We start from the raw sequence: 23346 nt of genomic DNA on the forward strand, positions 1-23346 counted from the left end.
CGGCGCGTCCTCGTCCTCCTCCCCGGGCCAAGCCGCCGCCACTGCACCAGGATGAAGAGACCTCAGGGCGGGAGGAGATGACGCAAAATCCAACGCTCCCCCCAAAAAAGTGTGCCTCCAGGACGAAGATGGCGGCAACTTAGTCTGGGGACTGAAGATGACTGTGGTCTCCGGAGGCCCAGCGCAGGTGACTCGGCCCCCGGCAGCGCCCGCGGGCAGACCTGCAGCGGCCGCGGCGACAGTCGGAGAGCGGGGTGGGGGGTGGGGGGGAGGGACAGCTCCGCCGGCGGCCGCCCAGGCTCGGGGCGCGGGGAGAGCCAGTGCGAAGTAGGCGCGGGAGGCGGAGGAGAAGCCAGCGACTGAGAGGAAGGAGGAGGAAGAGGAGGAGAAGAGGAGGAGGAGGAGAGGAGGAGGGGAGGCGCTCCGGTCGCCGTCAGTGGGCAGCGGAGACGCGGCATGCCCCTGGCAGGGGAGAGCGGGCTGTCCTCAGCTGGGCCATGGGGACCCGTGCGCTGACAATGCCGGGGTGACAGGAGCAGCGCCAGCCACCCCGCCACCTCCACCACCATCACCTCCCGCACTCAGCCTCTCCACCGGCCAGCACAGCACCAGCCTCCGCGTCTCTCTCTCAATCTCTCTCTCTCTCTCTCTCTCTCTCTCTCTCTCTCTCTCTCTCTCTCTCTCTCCATTATTGTCTCCCACTCTCCAGGGGATGGGGTCGGCTGATGATTAGATCGGGAGCAATATCTTTCTCTAAAGTATGGTAATATTTATGTAGAGAGAGAGAGAGAGAGAGAGAGAGAGAGAGAGAGAGAGAGAGAGAGAGAGAGAAGAAACGGGAGGAGGGGATACGGAAATTAAACCCTTTAAGTCAATGCATATTGTGGTGACACCGGCACAGGAGCCCTCACGGTGGAGTCGGCCAGGGCTGTGCGTTCCCAAAATATGACCAGGGGTGCTTGGATGTGTCGGCAGTATGACGACGGCTTAAAAATCTGGTTGGCAGCACCCCGGGAGAACGAGAAACCGTTCATCGATTCAGAGCGGGCTCAGAAATGGCGACTGTCTCTGGCCTCTCTCTTGTTTTTCACAGTCCTGCTCTCTGATCACTTGTGGTTCTGCGCCGAGGCCAAGCTGACCCGGACCCGGGACAAAGAGCATCATCAACAGCAGCAGCAACAGCAGCAGCAGCAGCAACAGCAGCAGCAACAGCAGCAGCAGCAGCAACAACAACAGCAGCAGCAGCGACAGCAGCAGCGGCAGCGGCAGCAGCAGAGGCAGAGGCAGCAGGAACCCTCCTGGCCCGCGCTCCTGGCCAGCATGGGGGAGTCCTCGCCCGCCGCCCAGGCACAGAGACTCCTCTCCGCCTCCTCGTCCCCCACCCTGCCCCCCTCCCCGGGAGGCGGCGGCGGCAGCAAGGGCAACCGAGGCAAGAACAATCGGAGCAGGGCTCTTTTTCTAGGAAACTCTGCCAAGCCGGTGTGGCGCCTGGAGACTTGTTACCCTCAGGGCGCCTCCTCCGGCCAGTGCTTCACCGTGGAGAGCGCGGACTCCGTGTGCGCCAGGAACTGGAGTCGGGGGGCGACCGTGGGGGAGGAGCAGTCGTCCAGGGGCTCTCAGCCAACTCCGTTGTGGAACTTGTCGGATTTTTACCTTTCGTTTTGTAATTCCTACACACTTTGGGAGTTGTTCTCGGGGCTGTCCAGCCCCAGCACTTTGAACTGCAGTTTGGACGTGGTGCTCACGGAGGGCGGTGAGATGACCACGTGTAGACAGTGCATCGAAGCTTACCAGGACTACGACCACCACGCGCAGGAGAAGTACGAAGAGTTTGAAAGTGTGCTGCATAAGTACTTACAGTCGGATGAGTACTCAGTGAAGTCATGTCCCGAGGACTGCAAGGTAGGGCCAATAAGTTTCTTTCCCCTTTTCTGCGGCTTTGCGTCTGGTTTATGTGTTTACCTGACTAAGGTTTTATAAGTTTAATCACGTTTGTCTGGCTATAAGAACTTGACTTCCTGCTAGAGTTGGGGATAGCTGGTGGGTTCCTTTCAATATCCTTGGACTATCAGGGAAGTCCATCTTTTAAGATACCAAAGCCAAGCTTTTAGTTGCTTCTTCGAGCTATGCGGTTGGCTCAAACTCCCTTACTGCTTGTCGGGAGGATAGCGAGGGGATCACCGCACACAGGTAGTCAGAAGGACTGGAGACAGGCATGGAGAAGACGAGTGGACCTGCCCACAACACTCCTCCACTTCTAACATGACTGAAGTTGGCTGACCACAGGAACAAGATAAAGTGTAACTGTTGCTATAGGGGGAAAAGATTCCAACGTCCGCATCTTACGGGTTTTATGGGGGTAGCTCTTGTTTCTCAGAAAGTCTAGAGGCCTGTTCTCCTTAACACTCCTGTTTTCTCTTAGACATCTTTGTAGTTATTGACCTAGGTGGAAAGCTGTTATTAGCTATCTACCAATCGATTCTCACTGTTAGGCTGGTAATCATACTACCTTATGTAATTGCTTTTATTTTTTATTTTTTTGCATACTCTGACGAAATAGTAAAAATGACAAATCTTTGGTTCTATGAGTTAAAATTTGGGAAAATAATTAGTAACTTGTGTTATAGTCAGGAAGGACTCTGACCTTGCTAATTAGCAAAGGGGAAGTCTAGGAGAGTTTCTTGAAAATTGGAGTATGCTACCCAGGGCTGCTGGCGGTGCTGCTGTCCGAGGTCCTGAAATGTGGCTTGCCCATGGAGGCCTAGATATTGAAGGCACTGCAACGACCTTTAGCTGCAAAGACCTGAGGACAGGATCTCCAGAGGTGTGAACGTTAGTTTTATAAAGTAATTTCCGGAAGAACACATAAAGTTGTGTTGTTTTTCAAATGAAATAGGACACCATAACTTCATCCTTTGCCTACTTCCTCAACCCCATGCGCTCAGAGAACCTCCTTCTCTTGCTTTCTATGGGGGGGGGGGGTCAAGTGTCATATTGATCAAAGGGTCTGCAATGCTTTGACTCAGGGATCTTATTTTAAGACAAATCAAGAGCCACACCTGACAGCTGACCCAAACTTACACTGACCTTGCTCATGTTTTTTCTTCTTTCTTTCTTTCTTTCTTTCTTTCTTTTTTTTTTTAGATCAAAAACTTGAACTGGAATTCAAAATCATCAGTTTATCGCATTAACCGAGATTTCACTTCAGTGGATAAGCCAATATTTAAGTTCTCTATGTATGTTTTAACCACTCCTAGGAAGTAAAATCAGCTTTAGGGACAGAAACTCACAGTGAATGACTGATGCACGTACTTACTGCATTGCTATTTATCCTGATTGGATTGTCGCATAAAATATAAAGATAAAGAAATGACTGATAGATAATTCTACTGCTAGTAAAAGTGTGGCATAGATTCCAATAATTTTGAATTAAGAACAATGGCAAAAACTTGCATTTCTGTAAGCCCTCATTGGCATGTCTTGAAATTTTAATTTCCTTAGCTCAGGATTTAAGAGGGAGTCTGTGTTGTCAAAGGACCACAGCCATTCTCTACCTTAGTGGAAGTGTCCAAACACACGGAGGGTTTCTTTTTCTCTTCATCTGCATTAATTCCCAGCATGGAGTTTATATCAACAATAGAAAGGTCTACTGTAAATATTCTGTGACGTTATGAGGCACTCGAAGATTATATTTATATTGTGTTTATATTTCCGGATACAGTAGTATTTGTTAACATTATAAAACTCTTGGCTCTTTTAAATAATTCCTCTTCACACTGAAAAGTAAACATGGATGCCTGTATTTCTTAGTGCAACAGAATTTATTGTTGGAGATGCCTTGATGACTTGCGTTCATTTCTCAGTGGTAGAGAAGTGGCAAATTACTTTGCCAGTCAGTAGGATATACTAATTTCACAATAGATGCTTTTAGCTTAAGGCACTAGTGCTCTTGGTTTAAGGTAAATGAACCAACTGGTTATAGGTAGAAAATGATATGTGCATATTTCCTTACTTCAGTGAATAATCTCTCTGATTAAAAAACAGTCATATATATCTTCATACAAAATATAAAAGATAGTTTCAAGTATTTGTTGATTTTTGTGCTTGTAACTGACCTTATTTTACTGTAATTGCAATCACCAAATGCCTATTGTCAGGAGCTTCCTTCAGATTCATGCAAAAAATCCCCCCATCTTATTTTTTTGGCAGTTACAAAGCCAAGGATAGGCTATCTAAAAATGTAAGCTAAAAGTAAACACATTGTATATCTCTAATTGCTAGCATACTCATATAATACAATTTTAGTTGTTTATAAATATACTTAATATAGATAAGATCTATAGCATCCTGTTAGGATTAGAAATTAGGGGTATTCATATTTTAGCAGCAACACATTGCCATTTTTTAGCTGGTATTTAACTTTTTTTCAGTTAAGATGTATTATTTCATATTCCCCCACATTGGAAATCTGTTCTATAAAATAAGGAGTCATTAAATTAAAATTTTATGTAACATTTCTTAATGAGCTTTTCTGATAACTTATGCCTTTTAAGAAGCCTTAAATCACATCTAATATAATTATATGACTTGAAAGTGAACATTACAGGATATACTGGTGACTACACCATACAGGGAGATGGGGCAGTAGGATTACAAATTCCAGGCTAAGGTGGGCCGTTAATTAGCTTATGGTTTGTTTTGTTTTATTTTGTTTTTCTAATTATCTTGAATTCATAATAAGTACAGACCAAATACAGCCAATTTACTTTTAAAAATCCTTGCTTTGTAACGTATTAGAAAACTAATCTGTACTCTGGTGTGCTTTTAAACATCGTGATAAATAGTTAGTCTCATGTTTTTTTTCTATATAAAAAGCAAATATTTGCATTTATGAAGAAATGCACACATATATAAATATATAACCTAAAGTTGCCATTTAAGGCCCTTTGATTGTATAAATCAGGCAGCAGGGTTGTGGGTAATTTTCCTTGTAGTTTATGGCAGCATTCAAAACAGCATCTTTAACATATTAAAGAATCTGACAAGTGTGCTGAAATCTTCACGTTACAGACAATCTAAAAATGACATTTTTCTAAGCTCAAATTTACAAATATATGCCATTTTTCATGCTTGACTTTTACAAGATTTTTCTCTTCATATCACACTTTTTTTTTTAATTTTAGTTTGAGCGTTCTAGAGAATGCATTCTATGAAAATGAGGTTTGAGAGGGTATGCACGTTTGTGTTGCGTGTGAGCTTTCATTGCTACTGACATTATTTGCTTAACACTTTCAGATACTTGATGAAAGAACACGGTTTGACACTATATTCTTCTTCTTCTTCTTTTTTTTTTTTTTTTTTTGGTTTTTCGAGACAGGGTTTCTCTGTGGTTTTGGAGCCTGTCCTGGAACTAGCTCTAATATAGGTCACGGCAAAGTCTAAAACCCAGTTATGTTTGTATAAATTCTAGACCTCATGCCGCCAAGCCTGCACGGATACTCATTATTTTATTTTTACAATCTAATATTTAAGCTAGTGAACTGCTTGTATTTAGCAGATACAGACTGCAAAACACCTCATGAATATTAAGGACTTGAAGCTTCCCTAATACTTCAGAGTTTCTTTTGGGATCTGAACTGCTCGCAGTATCATCCCGTTTGAGGTCACTGAGTCTGAATTCTGAGATGTGGACTTTGCATAGAAATGAGGAAACAAAACGGTTTTTGAGGGACTAAAGACATACCTGGGAAGAGGGACCCTCAAGTTAAGACCTTGAATTTCCCCCATCAGATTGGCCTGTGGACATGTCTGTGTGGCATTTTCTTGATTATTAATTGATGTAGAGGGCACAGTTGGAAGTATTATCCCAAGGCAGTTGGGCTTGGGCTGCACAAGAAAGAGAGATGGATTGTGGGTCTGATTGCTAGCCGGGAAGCTGCGCTCTCCCCTGGTCTCTGCTTCAGTTCCTGCTTCCAGGTTCCTTCCTTGAGTTCCTGCTCTGATTTTCTTGACGATGCTCTTGAGACACAGTGATGTAATAAACCTTTTATCCCCTCACATTGGATTAGGTCAGTGTTTTATCACAACAGCAGAAATGCAAACCAGATCGGCTCTTCATCCTTCTTATTCTGGTGTTACGTCTGTAAGTTCCTAGGTAAAGTTTTATAAAACATAGTTATTTTGGTATATGTATCTGTGCACGTGCTTGAGTGTATGTATGTACACCATGTGCGTTCAGAATTCCACACGGGCCAGAGGAGGCACTCGATGTCCTGGAACTGGAATCAAGGTCCTCTGCAAATGCAGAAAGTGTTCATAAGGAACCGGCCACTCTCTCCAGCCCTGAACACTGCCTTCATTCCAAGTCTGAACCTTCAGCATCGCTTTGCTGTCCACAGCGACTGTGCACATGTCACTCTCTAGAGGATGGAGAACACATCTAAGAATAGATCTTCATTTGCATTCTGCTACTTTATTATTCTCAGTTATGTCTGTAATTGAATGGGTTTTCTGCAGGATCAGGTAGTCTGGCCATGCAGATGAATAGGGCCACTTTAAAGTCAAAGATACCATGATAATCATTTTATGACTCAGATTTATGGTTTTTTTTTCTAGAAATATGCTTGCAGCATGCAGTTGCTGATCTATCACTGCATTTCCCTCCTTGTAGAAAACACTTCACAATGCGCATTAATGCGAAATGTCTGCAGTGTTCCAGGCCAAGAGGTGTGTTTTTACTCCAGACTTGTAACTGGGTCAGATTAGTAGCTATATAGGACATAACCTAGATGTTGATGTATGTTGGTTTTAATCAATTTTGTTGAATGAGTCGATTTCTGCTTATGCAAGGAGAATTAAAACAAGGAAATAGGAAACCAAGCAGAGACACAAACCTCACCCCCCTTCATGTGAAAAAATCACAATCCACTGTGATTGCCTTTCCTGCTAAACCTAGTCTACAAGAAAAAAGTATAAATATCTGTTTCAAGGGACAGAATGTTTAGGGTTATATGAGCTGTTGCTTGAATTTAATTTTTCATAAAATCAAGCCAATCTTAGAATGAATAAGCCCCAAGCACTTTGCTGTTCCTGTAGGCTTAGGTCATAAAGTTATTTCTTTACTATCACTGGACATAGACTGCAGATCAGTATCTGTGGGGCCATGTTGGAGGATCCTGGGCATCCTTAGAAGCTCTGGTGTCTAGAGATTCTACTGGCATTTATCTGGCGCCATGTGCTTGGGCTTGTCCAAACTTTAACCAGTGATTATAAGGATCCATCAAATTCTTTTGGTGCTTGTATCTCCATCGTGCATAACAGTCATAGTAAAGGTGGAACTAGCCAGATACACTGTGGAAATGTAACACATACGACAGAAGATAGGGAATGAAAGTGAGAAGGTTGAGAGAGTAAATGTCAGCTACCTGATGCAGGGGAGGCAATGAGGCAGAAGCAACCTTGGAGCTAAGGAGATGCCTGGGTGTGGAAAGGTGGCCCGGATGACTTACTTCTTGCTGGGCCAAGTCATCATATCCATGTTCACAGAAAGGGCTGGGCACAGGGATGAGGAGACTGACTGACAATATTTGAGATGCCCCAACTTCATTATTTCTGCTTCTAACTTCTATTTCTGCTTCCAACATACAACATCCAGGCTTTACTGAAAGTATACAGCTGTTTTCAGGGCAATGTGTTGGCCTCCTGCGGTACTTCATCTACTCATCTCATCAAGTCAGAGGAATTACTCATTTTTGACTCCTTTTTAAAACATTAATAAGCTGTATTTTCTTTCTTTTTTGTTTTTTCTATAGCAGTTCTGTAAGTATTTGACTCCATATACAGTCTTTTATAAGACACACACTGCTAATGAACACAGATTGATCCCAAGCTTAGTTTAGGAAATATTTTCTTTCTTAACAGAACCTGTTCCTTCTGCAAGGGATTAAAAATAACCATCAGTTTGATCATATATTTAATATGGTTTCCTTAATGAATGATTTTAATTTTCTCTCAGGTTTGATTTCATATGTTCTTTCTTAGTAGGCAGTGAACGATGTAAGAAATACATTCTACTAGATGCATGGAAATATTTAATTTTTAAGTGATGATGGTGGCTCCCTGGGCTTCCTGTTGTCTTCTTCTAGATTCAGTTATTTATAAACAAAATGATCCCACGTGGTAGAAATCTTACGGTGCATTGGTATTCCTTTCACATTTAAGGACAGCTTCACTCTTGTAAACGATATGCCCATCCTTGTGTGGGGTGAGTGAGCACACTCATCATATCTAGATGTGTTCAGGGAGCCTCTGTGTGTTGGCGGCTCCATTCTGCTCCAGAGAAGAAATAGTTCCCATCAACACTGATGGCTTTTAGCTTCCTTCCGCTCTGTTTCCTGTCTCCCTTGTTGTTCTGGTTTCTTGGTGTCACTTGGTACCTCCTTGCCTGCAACTTGGAAATTCAGCTGCATGCTCCACAGTCTCATGGGAAATCCAAAGTTTAGAACTTTTTCTTCTCTGTAGCTCCCTTCAGAAATGATGGGTCTCTTTCCTACAGAACTGCCACTGACATTTTTAGTACATTGAACTAAGCTGTAAAGGATGCTGGAGACATGGTACTCACTCTCACAGACCACACTACTGATGACCCAGACACTTAAGAGTTAGGAGCAGCCAACAGGGCTCAGAGCTTCTTAGAAATCAGAAACTTTTAGAGCATGGAGCTTGGGAAATCCAAACTTGAGATAAAGAAAAATAGTTTTCAGAAAGATATAAAATTATTCAAGATGTTATACACTGCAGAAAGGACAATTAGGTCAGGGGGGAGCTGGTGAGACAGTTTAGAGATAAAGGTGTTCGCTGCCCATACTGACCACCTCAGTTCAATGCCTGTATCCTATGTTATGGAGGAGGAGCATAAACTTCACAAGCTGTTTTCTGAGCTCCACTTATGTGCTGTGGGTATTGCACATGTGCGCGTGCGCGCGCACACACACACACAAATATTTATTTAATTTATTTAACTTAAAAATTAAAATTATGCCAATGAATTTAGCAATTGGGTCTTGATGACATTACGCTTGTAGATTTAGTAAATGAGAAGAACAGAGGCCAAGGGTGGTAGGTGAAGATGTCAGTTGCCAGTGAATGAAGACAAATCCAGCTTCTTTCTTTACATTTGTCATGGAAAAGAGAGAATAAGTGGACATCAGCTTCTTCAAAGAAACAACTTACAATGAAATGAAACTGATTCTTATAGCTAGTGATGTAGACGAGGGTGGGGAGTTGGAAGAACTGTACTCATCAAAGCGGATGGTTTTATGTCTCCACCATTGCTAAAGCTTTTGTGGAGGGAGGATCACACTCTTTAACATCCAGACTCCTTCGTACCACTATGCCTTTAAGAGGAACAGTAATTTACTTGCAGTAGTCCAGAAAATAAATATAACCTCAATTAGAATATGATTCAAACAAAGATAAAATATTGAATGGTTTTAAGCAATGGATCACCACTGTATATTTGGCTTAGTTCTCACTTTCATCATTTGCTGCTTCCATGACTCTGCTAAAGTGACCAACAACAGAGGCTCTGGCCAGCCTCTTTCATAAAGCTGTGTCTTTGTTAGGGATTTTGTTGCTGTGAAGAGATGTCATGACCACAGCAACTCTTACAAAGGAAAACATTTAATTGGCATGGCTTGTTTACAGTTTAAGAGGTTCAGTCCATTATCATCACTCAGTCCTTTACCATCACGGTAGGGAGTTTTGCTGGCATGCAGGCAGACATGGTGCTGGCCAAGTACATCTTGTGGACAACAGGAAATTGACCGAGGTACTGCACAGTATCCTGTGAACAGGAAACCTCAAAGCCCACCCCCACAGAGACACACTTCCTCCAACAAGGCCATACCCACTCCAACAAAGTCACAACTCCTCATAGTGCCACTTCCTATGAGCTTATTGGGGCCAATTACATTCAAACAGCCACAGTGTTTCTTGTATATGAGCTTACTTAACTAGGATAGACTGATGCCCCGTAAGTCGTAACAAGTCATTAAAACTAATGTCACCCTCACCTGAGGTCTTAGGAGCTTTCTGGTCACTCATTTGCAGGTTTCATAAGTAGACATTTTATTACACATAATGGAATTCTGAGCTATTGTACAGGACTACATTCTTCTTTCTGAGAAAATGACTGAATTATTTAGTATTCTCAAATAAAATGTTAAACAAAAGCTCAGATGGAATAAAAGAGTTGCAGTCTATATATTTCAGATTGGAAATGAACACAAGCTCTATTTCAGCCTGAAGAGATCCTGTAGGAACCTAAGCAAGACCATCTAGGGAGGACTGGTGAGGAAGATCTAGGTGTATCCACAACCTCCTCAACTTGAGGGTAAGAATAGTCTTGAGGGAGCCGGGCGGTGGTGGCGCACACCTTTAATCCCAGCACTTGGGAGGCAGAGACAGGCAGATCTCTGGGAGATCAAGGCCAGCCTGGTCTACACGAGCTAGTTCCAGGACAGGCTCCCAAATTCCAGAGAAACCTCTCTCAAAAAGACAAAAACAAACAAACAAACAAACAAACAAAGAATAGCTTTGAGGGCAGCTTTGGGTGGGGCATCTTACTAGAAACTGAAAGGTCAGAGCATCTGGATTCATTTTTAAAGATGGTGTGCTAAACTCTGACCTCCTATCTTTACATAGTATTTGTTAAATTCTGTGTTCTGCACTGTAGCACACACACAGGCACTCCATTCATAATAATTAGTATTCTTTTGACTAGAGAGTAGGAAAGAAGTCCCATGGCAGATGGCCTTGGCTTTGAACCAGACTCACTGGACATGGTAGCTACAGCATGTGCCAGAGTACAGGGGACAAAGTGAGGTCAAAAAGACTGTATCTTCTGCTCCATGGATGCGGTGATGCTTTCCATGAGGAAACAAAGATGCAACAAGACACGGTGACAGGAGACAGGCATCACCCAGGAGAAGTTTGCTACCTGTGCTTCCACGGTGGTTCCAAGGACATGGAAGGGCCTCTCTAGGTGATTTTGCAGTGCAGTCCACAGAAGGCAAATGGTTCTGTGGAAGGATCCTGGTGCAGAGGGATGCTGGGAGGAAATCAGGAGCAAATGAGAGGAGACCTGGGTCCTGTCCAGCATGACCCTTGATAGCATCTTTGCTTGGACTATATGGCTGCTTGATAGTCTCAGTTATTCCTTCTGACACTTTCACCACTCAGTAAGGACCCCACAGTGTGGACTGTGCAATGAGAATGCCATTGGCAGCCTCGGGCAAAGATGAGAGTCGTTCACAGGGATAAATGAGCAGTTTTCTTAGTCTAACGATCATTTTTCTTCATCTTTTACCATTCTCTTTCCTGGCAATAGCACTTAGTTCTGAAAAGGGCAGGTCACAGCAATGTCAATATAACATTATCCTCTGTTGCCTGTTCATGTATTTATTTGGTCTGAATATTTTAAAAGCTAGCAAACCAAGCATATATTCCTGTCCTGGGAGAGGGAGGAACTGAGGATGACTCATAAGTGAACATCTGAGTGACACAGTCCTTCTTCCCTTGTGCTCATATTGATCACTGTTATATTCTCCAGCACTCCTCTTGAGCATGCGTGACCCAGTGCCGCGGTGGCACCGGGATAGAAAAGTTTGATCTTTCCCCCATTCTTTTCTACATTTGTCTTGCCATACTAAGTCAACCCTATAGCTATTTCTCTATGGAGTCAGCAAGACTGAAATCACTTTAAAGGGAATTACACTCTCTTATTGGTTTCTAGCAATCAGCAAATCACATAAAGGAAACCCAAGAAAACATATCTATTTTATTTAATTTTAATTATTTGGAGAATGTCATACATGAGTATTGTGTGTCCTGCCCTTTTCTCTCCCACTTCTAGCTTCTTCTGTGCCTGCCAATTCCCTCTCAGATTATTGACTTCCTTACATATTACTCTCTCTCTCTCTCTCTCTCTCTCTCTCTCTCTCTCTCTCACACACACACACACACACACACACACCCTCCTGAATCCATTTAGTGTTGTTCTCTTGCACATGTGTTTTCAGGGCTGACCACTTGGGACTGGATAACCTTTGGAGAGGTCTATCTGTGGAGATTCTTCCTCCCTCAGCAGCCATTAGCCCTTCATCCAGGGATGGGGCCGTGTCAGACTTCCTCTATTCACACTGACATATCGATTGGTGTGCTAGTATGCAAATTTTATTTGGGCGACTCTGTTGTCCAGATGTCACGGTGGCACCTTCCTTGTCCTGCACAGAAGACCCTACCTTCCACGAGGCGATTTAAACCAGCCCCATATGACTAAATGCCAGATGGTAGTTGGGTTGAAAGTCTGGCTCTGTTATGAGTCATCCCCCTGAAACAGTCGACATCAGGGGCCAAGTTAGCTTTCCTCAGCAAATGGGGGACCTAGCACAGAGAGAGGTTAGGGAATGTACAAGGACCTCATAGTTCAGCACAGCAGGCCAAGGATTTCAGCTGACTACCATTTGGCTCTCAGTCACGGGGGACTTGTTTTAAATTATATTTATTGTCTGTTTTGGCACCAGCCTTGTGTTTATGATCATTTGGGTTTCGGTTTGTTTGTTTGTTTGGGAGGAAATGAGACAGACGGATGGGCGGATCGTAGCGGGAGTGGATGGGACAGAAATCAGTTCGCACATGAGAGTAAAGAACTTGCCTTTTCATGTTTTATCAGTGTTCCCATTGCATCAACTTGAGGTCAGAAATTAAAGTGTTCCAGAACATTAGAAGGGTCCAGGCCCTTTCTCTGAGAGTGCAGTCCCAATGAGGGGCTTGCTGGGAAGAAGCGAAGAGTGTCTAACTCCGAGTGTCTACTGAGTCTTTTTCTAGGCAGTTACTTCCTGCTCAGACTACTCTGAGAATAGTGATGACGTCACATACTTTGAGCCCTCAGCACTGCTTGAACACTGAGCAGGAAGCAAACACTACAGACTTTATCCCAACCTCAGGAAGCAGCTCTCGTCCAAGCCATGCTTTTGCTAGTCTAGTTGACATGCCTGGCAGAGATCTTGAACTTGGTTTCCAGAGGGAATTTTGTTTTTAAAGGCAATGAGGAGAAGTTCACCCTTAAGAATCAGAGAAGCTGTTAAAAGTCATCTGGGAAAAACAAATATTTTTAAAAAGGTCAGTCTGAATTTGAAAATGCGCCGGGACAGGATTCTTTTGCCTAGAACGAGCACTGGCTGCTCTAGGTCTTGAGGTAAGAACGGGTCCACACGTAGACCTCCCGAGACATTGACATGGTGCGGAAATGTGAGCAATGCAGTGGGGAAAGTCAGGCAACTCACACAGTGCTCCGGGAGTGTTTTGTCTGCTCAGCTCTGTGGGATGTCTAGAAGTGAGAGTGTTTGAGTCCTGTCTGCCATTTATATTTGTGAATTTCATAATAAGCACTCTATTTACGTATTTGAATCCACCTTTTACCCTGGCCCAACTCTTCATAGTCTCCTCTTGCTCTCCTCCAAATCCATGGCTCTTTCTTTTAAATTATTATTGTTACATATATAAATGAATGTGCATATGTGTATATGTGTGCCTGTGTATGAATATATATGTATGTATGTATATATATATATATATAATATATCCTACTGCATCCACTTAGTGTTGCTTGTATTTATGTGTTTAGTATTGACCACTTGAAATTGGATAGGGTTTCTATTACTGTGACAAAACACCGTGACCTAGAGGCCAGTTGATTGTTGTTCACTATCAAAGGGAGTCAAGGAAAGAACTCAAACAGGGACAGAACCTGGGGGCAGGAGATGACGCAGAGACCGTAGAGGGTGCTCCTTAGTGGCTTGCTACTCATAGCTTTCTCAGTCTATTTTCTTATAGAACCACCAGCGCTGGCATGACTCCGCCCACAACGGGGTGGGCCCTTTCCCACCATTAACTGATTAATAAGACAATGTCCTGCAGGTTTTCCTACAGCCTGATCTTATGGAGGCATTTTCTCTCCCCACTCCCAGCTACTCTTTATTTTTATTGAAAATAGGGTCTTCTCTTATAAAATGCACCCCAATCACAATTTATCCTCCCTCTGTTCCTGCTAGATTCCCCAATCTCTCCTCTGCCCAGGTACCCTCCTCCTTCATTTCTTCTCCAGAAAAGAGCAGATCTCCAAGAGATAACAGCCAAGCAGGACAAAACAAGAAACAGTAAGACACAGTGCAATTCAACAGGAGGAAAAGAGCCCCAAGAGCAAACAGAAGAGTCACAGATGTGCCTGCTCCCACTGTGAGGGGTCTCACAAAAGCATCGAGCTCAAATGTAAGCAGAGGACCTGGTGCGGGCTAATGTAGGAGCTATGTGAGCCCTGTTTAGTTGATTCGGTTCAGTAGGCCATATTCTCCTGGTGACCCCATCCCCTCTGACTCCGACAGTCTTTCCTCCACCTCTTTCATGGGGTTCCCTAAGCTCTGAAGGGAGGGACCTGATGGAAACCTCCAATTTAGATTCTTTCCATGTATAATGTCTGACTGTGAGTCTGTTCCCATCTGTTGCTATGGGAAACTTCTGATGATGCCTGGACAAGGCGCCAAGCTATGAGAGTAGCAGAATGCCATTAGAAATCATGCTGCTGATTTTTTTTTTTTTGCCTGTCATGCTTGGTTCTATGTTACAACTCTTAATCCAGGAGCTGCTGTGCTTAGAGTCTGTGAGTAAAAAAGATTTTATCATCAGATTTCCCTTTGCCAATGCTCTTGTTTTAAGCCACTATAAGAGAAAATTAGATTTTACTTCAAGCCTGAAGACACTCTTCAAAGAGCCCAGTGAGGGTCTCCCCTTTGAATTATGCTCAGCTCTAAGTCACGTAATTACAAAATACCAGTTTTATAAAATATGCTGCTTGATATCTTTGTTGTTGAACAACGGGGCTTTTCATATGAGAAATATAAACACAGTATTTTATTTGTACATGCTTTTTCATGGCTAATTATGGGTTTGAAAATAACGAACAGCAGCATAATTGCTCCAGAGCTTGCACTGGGGTTGTGTATTCCTTAATCTGGCCACTTAAAAAAAGAGATAACTGTTCATTTGTGAACCTTGCCAAGGAATCAGCCTTAAAGCTGGCTCCACCAGTGTCTCTGTTTGTTCCTGCTGGCTAGTTTATGACTCAGGGGAACCTGGAAAGGGGTGCTATTGCCCTGATGGATCCCAAAGTGAAGAGTGGTTGACTAGCAATAAATTTTTTTTTTTAGCAAACTTGAAAATGTAAAAGGATTCATGGACGAGTTGCTGGAACCTTTTCATGAATCTAGCTGATGGAAGATAAATGTGGAACCTTTCCATGAATCTAGCTGATGGAAGATAAATGTGGATGTGGGCTTTGTTGTTGTTATGAGATCTTATCCAGACACCTTGCCTTGTTTGTCAGAGTTTCCAAATGTTACAGGTGAGAAATCACCTGTGTAGCTTTAAAACCTCAAGTGTTTGAAAACCTCTTTTCAGAGTGTGCTCTTTACTACTGCTCGGTATAGACTTAGTCCATCTAAGGTGATAAAGAAGAATTAAACCCTGTGAAGTTACCTGGATAATTATTCCCAATTTTCAGATAAGGGTACTAGGACCTAACTAGGATCTAGCATGCAGTGTTCTCTGAGAAAATATTTATTTTATTATTTTATTTTATGTGGATGACTGCTTTGCCTGCATAGTTACATGTGCGTGCATGTGTGTGGTGCCCAAGAAGGCCAGAAGAGGGCATGGGTGTCCTGGATTGCAGTTAACCCTGGGTGTTTAGCTGTGTGCTGTGCCCAAGGAAGCCAGAAGAGGGCTATACATGTGCGCGTCACATGTGTACCGTGTTTAGCTGCTGTGATTCGAACCCAGGTTCAAGGGTCTGAGCCATCTCTCCAGCCTGGATAAAGGGTTCTTCAACAAGACGTTTAGTAGCCATATTTGTTTGCCAGCACATATATGCTACATATACACACATATATGTTTTCAAAGATTGCAAATAATGGAAAAGCATAGAACAACATGTTGACTGGGGTTTCTGTCCTGCCCAGTCCCACAGCCATTCAATCCCAATAAAACACACAGAGGTCTACATTAATTATAAACTGATTGGCCTATTAGCTTAGACTTCTTATTAACTCTTATAACTTATATTAGCCCATAATTCTTGTCTGTGTTAGCCATGCAGGTTGGTACCTTTTTCAGCGAGGCAGTCACATCTGGCTTGCTCTGTGTCTGGCTTCCTGTATGTCTGGGTGACAATGCAGAATGACTTCTTCTCTTCCCAGAATTCTTCTGTTCTCATTGCCTTGCCTCTACTTCCTGCCTGGTTGCCCCACCTATATGTCCTGCCTGGCTACTGGCCAATCAGCGTTGTATTAAACAAGTACAAGAAAGAAATGTTTACAGGGTAAAATCATTGTCCCACAGCACAACACCAGTACAATGTCAGCTTAAAGGACATTTCTGGTAGCACATGTGCAGGTCATTCTTATGATAAACAAGGCCATCCCAGCTACCCAATGCATTGTGGGTAGACTGTCTTGTAGGAGCTTCAGGTGAGGCAGTTTCAGGGTTTTGCCAAGTTAGACACCAAGTGCAAATGATAATAAAATAACAATTCTAAAGGTGCAGTTAGGACTGAATAGGAGCAGTATCATGGAGAGGGCCCCTCTGGGAGTCTGAAGTGAGGAGCATCCTAGCGGTTTCCACTGCTTTGCTCTACAGCAGTCCATGGTCTGTCCACACAATGATCCAATGTGATCCACACAATGGATCCAATGATCCATTAGTGATCCAATGGAGGGTGTTGTCCTGGGCCCTTAAAGCATCGAATCATATGTACTTACATTTTGAGGGAAAAGTAATCTTAAGGTTATGCTAACTGCGGAATGCTGATGAATTCACACACCACACACACACACACACGTTGCACATGTGCACACTCACACAGGTGTACATACACACACTGACATGAATTCATATACACGGTCACACACACGCACACTCACACACATGTGCATGCACACATAAGTGAGCTAATAATAAACTCTACCTGAAGTCAGGTCACTGATGTGCATTTGTGAGTTCAAGCATTTTCAAGTGGGGGTTTTCGATATCACACGTTTGATTATCATACTTTGGGGGGCAGGACTTGTGTTCTCACATGTCTGTTAAAGCTATGGTCTTTGATCACATGCCTATGAGCAATGCTTTAGAATGCTGTGGAAAATCTGTGAAAATTCTCACACTCAGTCCATCTAAAATATCTTGAGGAATATTAGTGGTTAACACTCTGGGAAATCACCAAAAGAACAAAGAACAAAACAAAACAACAAAACAAAACCAAAAAAAAACCCCACCCTTCTATATGGTGTAATTAGTGACAAGAAATGCCATCTAATAGTTGGGTAGATGACAAAGAGATAGTAGATAATTGTCATGATCGAAAGGGATATTTTTATAGATTTTTTTTAAAAGTTCAATAACGTGGTCACTATTTTTATAAGTAATTCCACAAACTGAATACTATTGTACTCAATTATTTCTCAATATTTAGACTAAAGCAAAGTATTTCTATTTATTCTTCTTGCTTTACAAAATGTAGAGAATGCCTTTATATTCTTTATTCATGCTTATGCAAGAAAATCCTAACATCTGTAGGGATTCAATTGTGTTAATCACCCCATACCACTGAAGTTCAGAAGTTTTGGCAAAGCTGAACTCTATCCTGGGGCTATGATCAAGGTCTCAGGCTGGGCCAAGTCTCACCTTAAGGTGTGGGAAGAAAGATCAGCCCCAAGCTCACATGGTTGTGAGCTGACTTCCGCTTCCTGTTGAACTAAGGGCCAGATCTCCTTGTCTGTTGGTTGGTGTTGCTGTGACTTCCCGGCCACTGGACTTCTTCAAGAGGCTCACAGTTAGGCAGTTTGTTCCTTTAAAGACAGCCAGGGAAATCGATGTTGCCTTCTTAGGAAAGGTTAACTGTGAACGTTAAAGCCCTTGTATTTGCTCTGTTCTGTTTGTTAGCAGCAACTCACAGGACCTGAACAATCTGGCAGGGATGGAGCAGGATGGGGAAACACAGACAAGTTCGTGAACGCCAGGACTGGATTCTTGAAAGGAGACATAAGCCCCTTCTTGACTATTGTAGTAAGGCTTTCTTTGGTGGTTCTGACTTGGGGAAATTGTATATCTCTTCTAACCATCTCAGGCAAAATACATGCTTATTTTTCTATTTTCAATATTCAGTTGACAAATTTAACTGCAAAATAGTCAGTAATATCTTTTAATACAACATGAGTTTTACTTCATAGCCACAAATAGGATTTTAATAGGCACTGTTCTACACGAGGAAATGGAATTTTTAATGAAGAAAATGGAAAACAGTCATTTGCAAGATTTTCATCCAAATTTGTTTTTGTGTGAAACATGTTAAAGTTTTCCCTGAAGTCATTTTTTTGGAAGTTTCCTAAAATTATGAAATAATAAATGTTACATAGATGCTTTTGAAAAATACAGTCTGTCTTATTAAAATGTCTTTTGGGGCTGGACAGTGGTGGCTCATGCCTTTAATTCCAGCACTCAGGAGGCAGAGGCAGGTGGATCTCTGAGTCTGAGTCCAGCCTGGTCTACAAGAGTTTCTGTCTCAAAAAAAAAAAAAAAGTCTTTTTAAATAAACTCGGAGTCTTTTGGACCATGTTTGCTCTCCTGATAAGACTGGCATGTTTAGATCAGCATAATATCACACAGGTCCTCCAGCCATCTCGAAACCCTGGCTTGTCTGGATCACTTCCCACACTGCTGATGACTGAAGTGGTGGGATTTGGGGTGAACATGAAAGGCTTACAGCAGTTGTTCGTAGGCCACCTGGGCACTTTCCTCTGCTGCTCTTCCCACTGAGCCTGGGGTACCAGGGATGGTTGCAGCTGCCTTTTGTTCTGAGTCCTTGCTTCTTGTCCTTGTGCTTGTCTCTGTGTGCTTGCGTTGAAGAGAACGGGCTTCCAAAATGCGTACTCACTGTGTGGTTTTGTCAAGGAGAGAAAGAGATGACGTCAGCGGTTGGTAGTGCAGTACTGCAGCATCCTAGAGCAGCAGAAAGGCTTGTCAGTCAGGATAGATCAGCTGCTACTGAGTTCCTAAACATGTTTCCAAACTCAGTGTAGCCAGGAGAACTTTTACTGAAGGTTTCTTTCCTTGTCAGTAGCCTATATCTTTCCCTCTGCCTTCCTTGGTTTTATTTATTTTTATTTTATGTGGATTGGTATTTTACAAGCATGTGTGTCTGAAAACCCCATGCATGCTTGGTGCCTGTGGAGGCCAGAAGAGGGTGTTAGATCCCCTGGAACTGGTGTTATAGATCATTGTGAGCTGCTGTGCAGGTACTGGGACTAAACTCAGGTCCTCTGGAAGAGCAATCGATGCTACTAACTACTGTACCATCTCTCCAGACCTGATGTCCTGTACCTTTTATGGATTGTAGTGGCACTGCTGTTTTTTACACGTCTGAGGGAACGATCCCCTTCTGGAGTATTTTCAGTCTTGAGGAAGAAGGAAAAGAGATACAGCACCATGTCCTGGCTCTGAGAAATTTATTTCTGAAGTGGGACTTGTGGGCAGGATGCGATTCAGTGAGGAATTTCCAACTGCATATGCAGAAGGCCTTGGACTCCATCTCCAGCACTCGCACACATGTGCACATACGCACACACGCACACAGAGAGGGGGAAAGGGAAGGGGAGGAGGAGGGGGACAGCCTCTATTAATTAACCCTGCATTTGAAAGTGCAGGGAAGATCCTGACTGCTTACTACTCAGAGATAAATAAAAATGCAGAGGATCTGGGTTCACCAAAAATGTATGCACAAGTGAAAGCTTTTAGTACCAAGAAGTGTTTTTATGTAAATTAATCCAAATTTACCATTACCTTCCAACTTTACACCTGGAATCTCTTGGCAGAATTCCAGAGGATATCAGTGGGATTCTTTGAATCCATACTATTCTAATGGGGATAATATTAATGTAGCTGATAGACGTGAATGTTCTATCTTTAACTTTAGATTGTTATGTCTTCAAAAGAAAATTGTAACGTCCTCTGGAGCGGTCCAATATTTCAGAATCCTCTCTCCAAAGCATAGAAGTTAAAGAATTCCAAGGCTTGAAGTGGCTTCCGCAATGATGTTGTTGCTCTTTGTGCTATGACTTTCATGAGTCAAGAGTATCTAAACAAGAGTGTGATAGAAGAACATTGTGCATGGAAGATGGAAACATGGCAAGAAGTCACCCAGTGAGCTGGTGTGTGGCTCCTGCTGGAGCAGTGTTTGGCAGCTGCAGGCTTCATGTATGATGTTCCTTTCTGCCCTCACACCCCAGCTACTCCTTATCATCCAGTTGCTCCATCCAAGGACACAAATGGGCTGCTTTAGTGGGTACAGAAATATGCTTTCAGAATCCACCGCTACTTTAACATGAGGGCTCTGAGAATGTGTCATTTCTTGGCATCATCTTGGTGTGGAAAGGAGTGAGTGGACAAAACAATGTATCTCAACAGGGCTGGGTCCTACCCAGGCACAAATGAAAAAGTCAGGTCAACCAAAATTAAGGGCTAAAAGAATGAGTCAGCACTTTCTTTTTTTTTAAATTTACTGAGCTATACATTTTTATCTGCTCCCCTCCCTCCTCCTCTCCCCTTCCCTTCAACCCTCTCCCATGGTCCCCATGCTCCCAATTTACTCAGAAGATCTTGTCCTGAGAGTCAGCAGTTCCAATGGCATGGGTGGAGTTGGTTGCTTCCTGGATCTTTGACCTGGCTCTCAAGCACATGAATAATGCTCTTCCCAATTTATAATTTCCAATTTAGATTTATCATACCATGTAAAATGTTCTTCTTCCATTGTATTTAGCATGTAAGTATTCAAGAAAAATTTATTGGATAATTTTTATTTTTTTAAGAAAAGCTAATTTTAGGTTCATAAATTAAAAAAAAAAACATCCTGGGTGGCAGAGAAGTACACAAGGCCACCAGAAACACTGTCCTCATGGCGAACAGATGGCGGGGAAGCCGCCGTGTTCCTCTCCAGCAGTTGATTTAGATCAAGTTCTCCTGCATCAGATCGTCCAAGTCATTTTTGAGTTAGAGAAAATGAATTTCGACAGCTCCATCTCTTCATCCTAAAGTGCATTCTCTCCACTGTCAGGCCATTAGGACTGGTTGGGTTTTTCTTCATCTCAAAGGGTGATTCATATAATTACTATAACATGATGATCTTTATTGAAGGACTGAGGATGGTTTAACGGCGTGTGATGAACGAGAAGAAGAGAGAAGTGCTGGCAGCTGAACTCAGCCATTGTTGAATAGTCGAGTAAGACCACATCCTTAGAACTTCACTGAAGCATATTTTAAGAACGACCTAATAATAATGGACCCTCAGATCCTTATTAGTACTCTCCACACGGAAGGGAGCCCAGCTTAATGGTGTGGCTCTTCAGTGCGCACTCATGACTTTCTATTATCAGCCTTTCTCTTTCTGGCTGTTTGCAAATGGCTCTTATGTGCAATTACAGATGTTTCTTTAAAATCTGTATTTTATTTGTAGCCACTTGCAGATTCTATACAAACTGTATTTGAAAGGGACTGTGTAGATGATTCTCTCTATCACTTCCGTGCAGAACCAGCTTGTCCAGAACGTGGCAAAAGGAAGAGCGCACACTACAGTCCCCCGTGTCTCTGCACGTTCTCCTCAGTTATGCAGAACACAGTGACCAAACGTCCTGGAGAGGCTTAAGAGTTGGAAAGAAAATAGCTCATGCAAACACACATTCATGTTTTGTCTTTTCAGGTCCCTGAATAAGGTCACCTGGGAGAGACATCTGTTCAAAATCTCTCCTGACTGTTCTGCTCCCATCAGAATATTGTGTAGGTCAATCTACTCATTGAGAGACATTTTTGTTAGTGATCAAATAATGTGGGGGGCATCTTTAGGGGTGCCAAGTGAGCTACTCCTTCTGTCTACTATGTGTTTTCTTATTTAATTTCAGCTCTCAAACAAAGCAGAGTGGATCTTGAGGACTTCAGAGTCAGTATATCAAAGCCCAAACTGTGCATAGCCTTCCCCATTCTGGGTCAACATCACTGACTGTCTTTGCAAAGCTGTAACTTTGATTAAAGGCTTATCTATCTACTGAGTCTTTAATGATCTGTCTAGGTAGCTTTTGTGCCTTTGAGTAACAGTTGATATGTTCAATGGTGTTGCTTTCCATTCTGTAATTTCATAGCTTTCATTTAGCAAATTATCCATTAAAAGTAAATAAACCAAAGGGCACACATACATAAAAATGATGAAAGTTTATTTAATAAGTTGTTAAATCACCATTAGGAATTTGTTTTAAATGTTACTGAACTTTCAGGTCGCTGCCTTCAGTTCTTTGAACATTTCATTTTCATTTCACTGAATCAAAAGCACCTATATATGTAGCCCATGTGATGGTAACAAAGTTTTTTGTATCTACCAATGCTATTTAAAGCAATAGGTTATATTCCACATAGAGATAGGACTTCTTCATTCCTCAATCTGAGGCATTATTTACTTTACCCTGGGATGTTATCAGTGTCAGAGGTAGCCGTTGTTTATTTATCTATAAACAATGATACTATTTCTTAGGTTCTGCTCATGTGTTTGGATAAATGTCTGTATTTCTGGTGGCAATGTCCCCCAAATCCTCAATCCCTTCTCACAGCTGTCCTGTGCAGGATGTGGTTAGTTAGCTACTTTCCCATCGCGACTTACGGATTCATATGATGGTGTACAGTGTCTGGGGGCTGTTGAGCACCACGGACGGCCTGCCTGCTTGGACGTCTGGGAGGTGATGGATCATTGGTCTAGTCTACAATGGATTAGGCTGTGATGTTTGGTGAGAAGTTTGGCCTTGGGCCTGCCTCAAAGTGGCCTTGCAGGATCAGAATTGTTTTGAGACAGTGGGTTTGGTTTCTCCTCAGTGATAAAAGCAGTGTAAATGAGCTCTTCTCCCAGCTGTGGACTGGTCAGCTCTTCTAACTCTGACCCACGGATTAACATGTCCTTCCACTCAAAACTTCTGTTAACCATACTGTACATAGGCCTTTCCTTGTCTGGAAGTTGGACATGGACAAAGCTACCCAAACTTCTTGTGAACTGCCCTGTTTCTCTTTACTTTTGACTTTTTGTGGACACTCCAGCCACAGCCTAATGTTAGGAAAGGGGAGTTCAGCTAAGTGACTCTCAGAGTAATGGTGGAAAAATAGAAAACCACAGGCATAGAGAAATCCTTCAGACAACGTAAAAGA

At 42.8% G+C, this 23346-nt stretch overlaps 1 protein-coding gene across 2 annotated transcripts in view; it reads left to right on the plus strand.

The window, feature by feature from the left end:
- Positions 1–303: 303 nt before the first annotated feature.
- The window catches only part of Nalf1 (NALCN channel auxiliary factor 1), a 449357-nt gene continuing 426314 nt past the window's right edge, over positions 304–23346 (plus strand). The window contains exon 1 of one of the 2 annotated variants that reach the window (XM_057752589.1): positions 304–1902. In XM_057752589.1, coding sequence (XP_057608572.1) covers positions 946–1902 — 957 coding nt within the window. In that variant the 5' untranslated portion in view covers positions 304–945. The remainder of the gene's footprint in view (positions 1903–23346) is intronic. The other variant, XM_057752588.1, reaches the window with a different exon arrangement.

Source organism: Chionomys nivalis, chromosome 20 (assembly GCF_950005125.1).
Source record: "Chionomys nivalis chromosome 20, mChiNiv1.1, whole genome shotgun sequence".
Lineage (NCBI taxonomy): Eukaryota > Metazoa > Chordata > Mammalia > Rodentia > Cricetidae > Chionomys > Chionomys nivalis.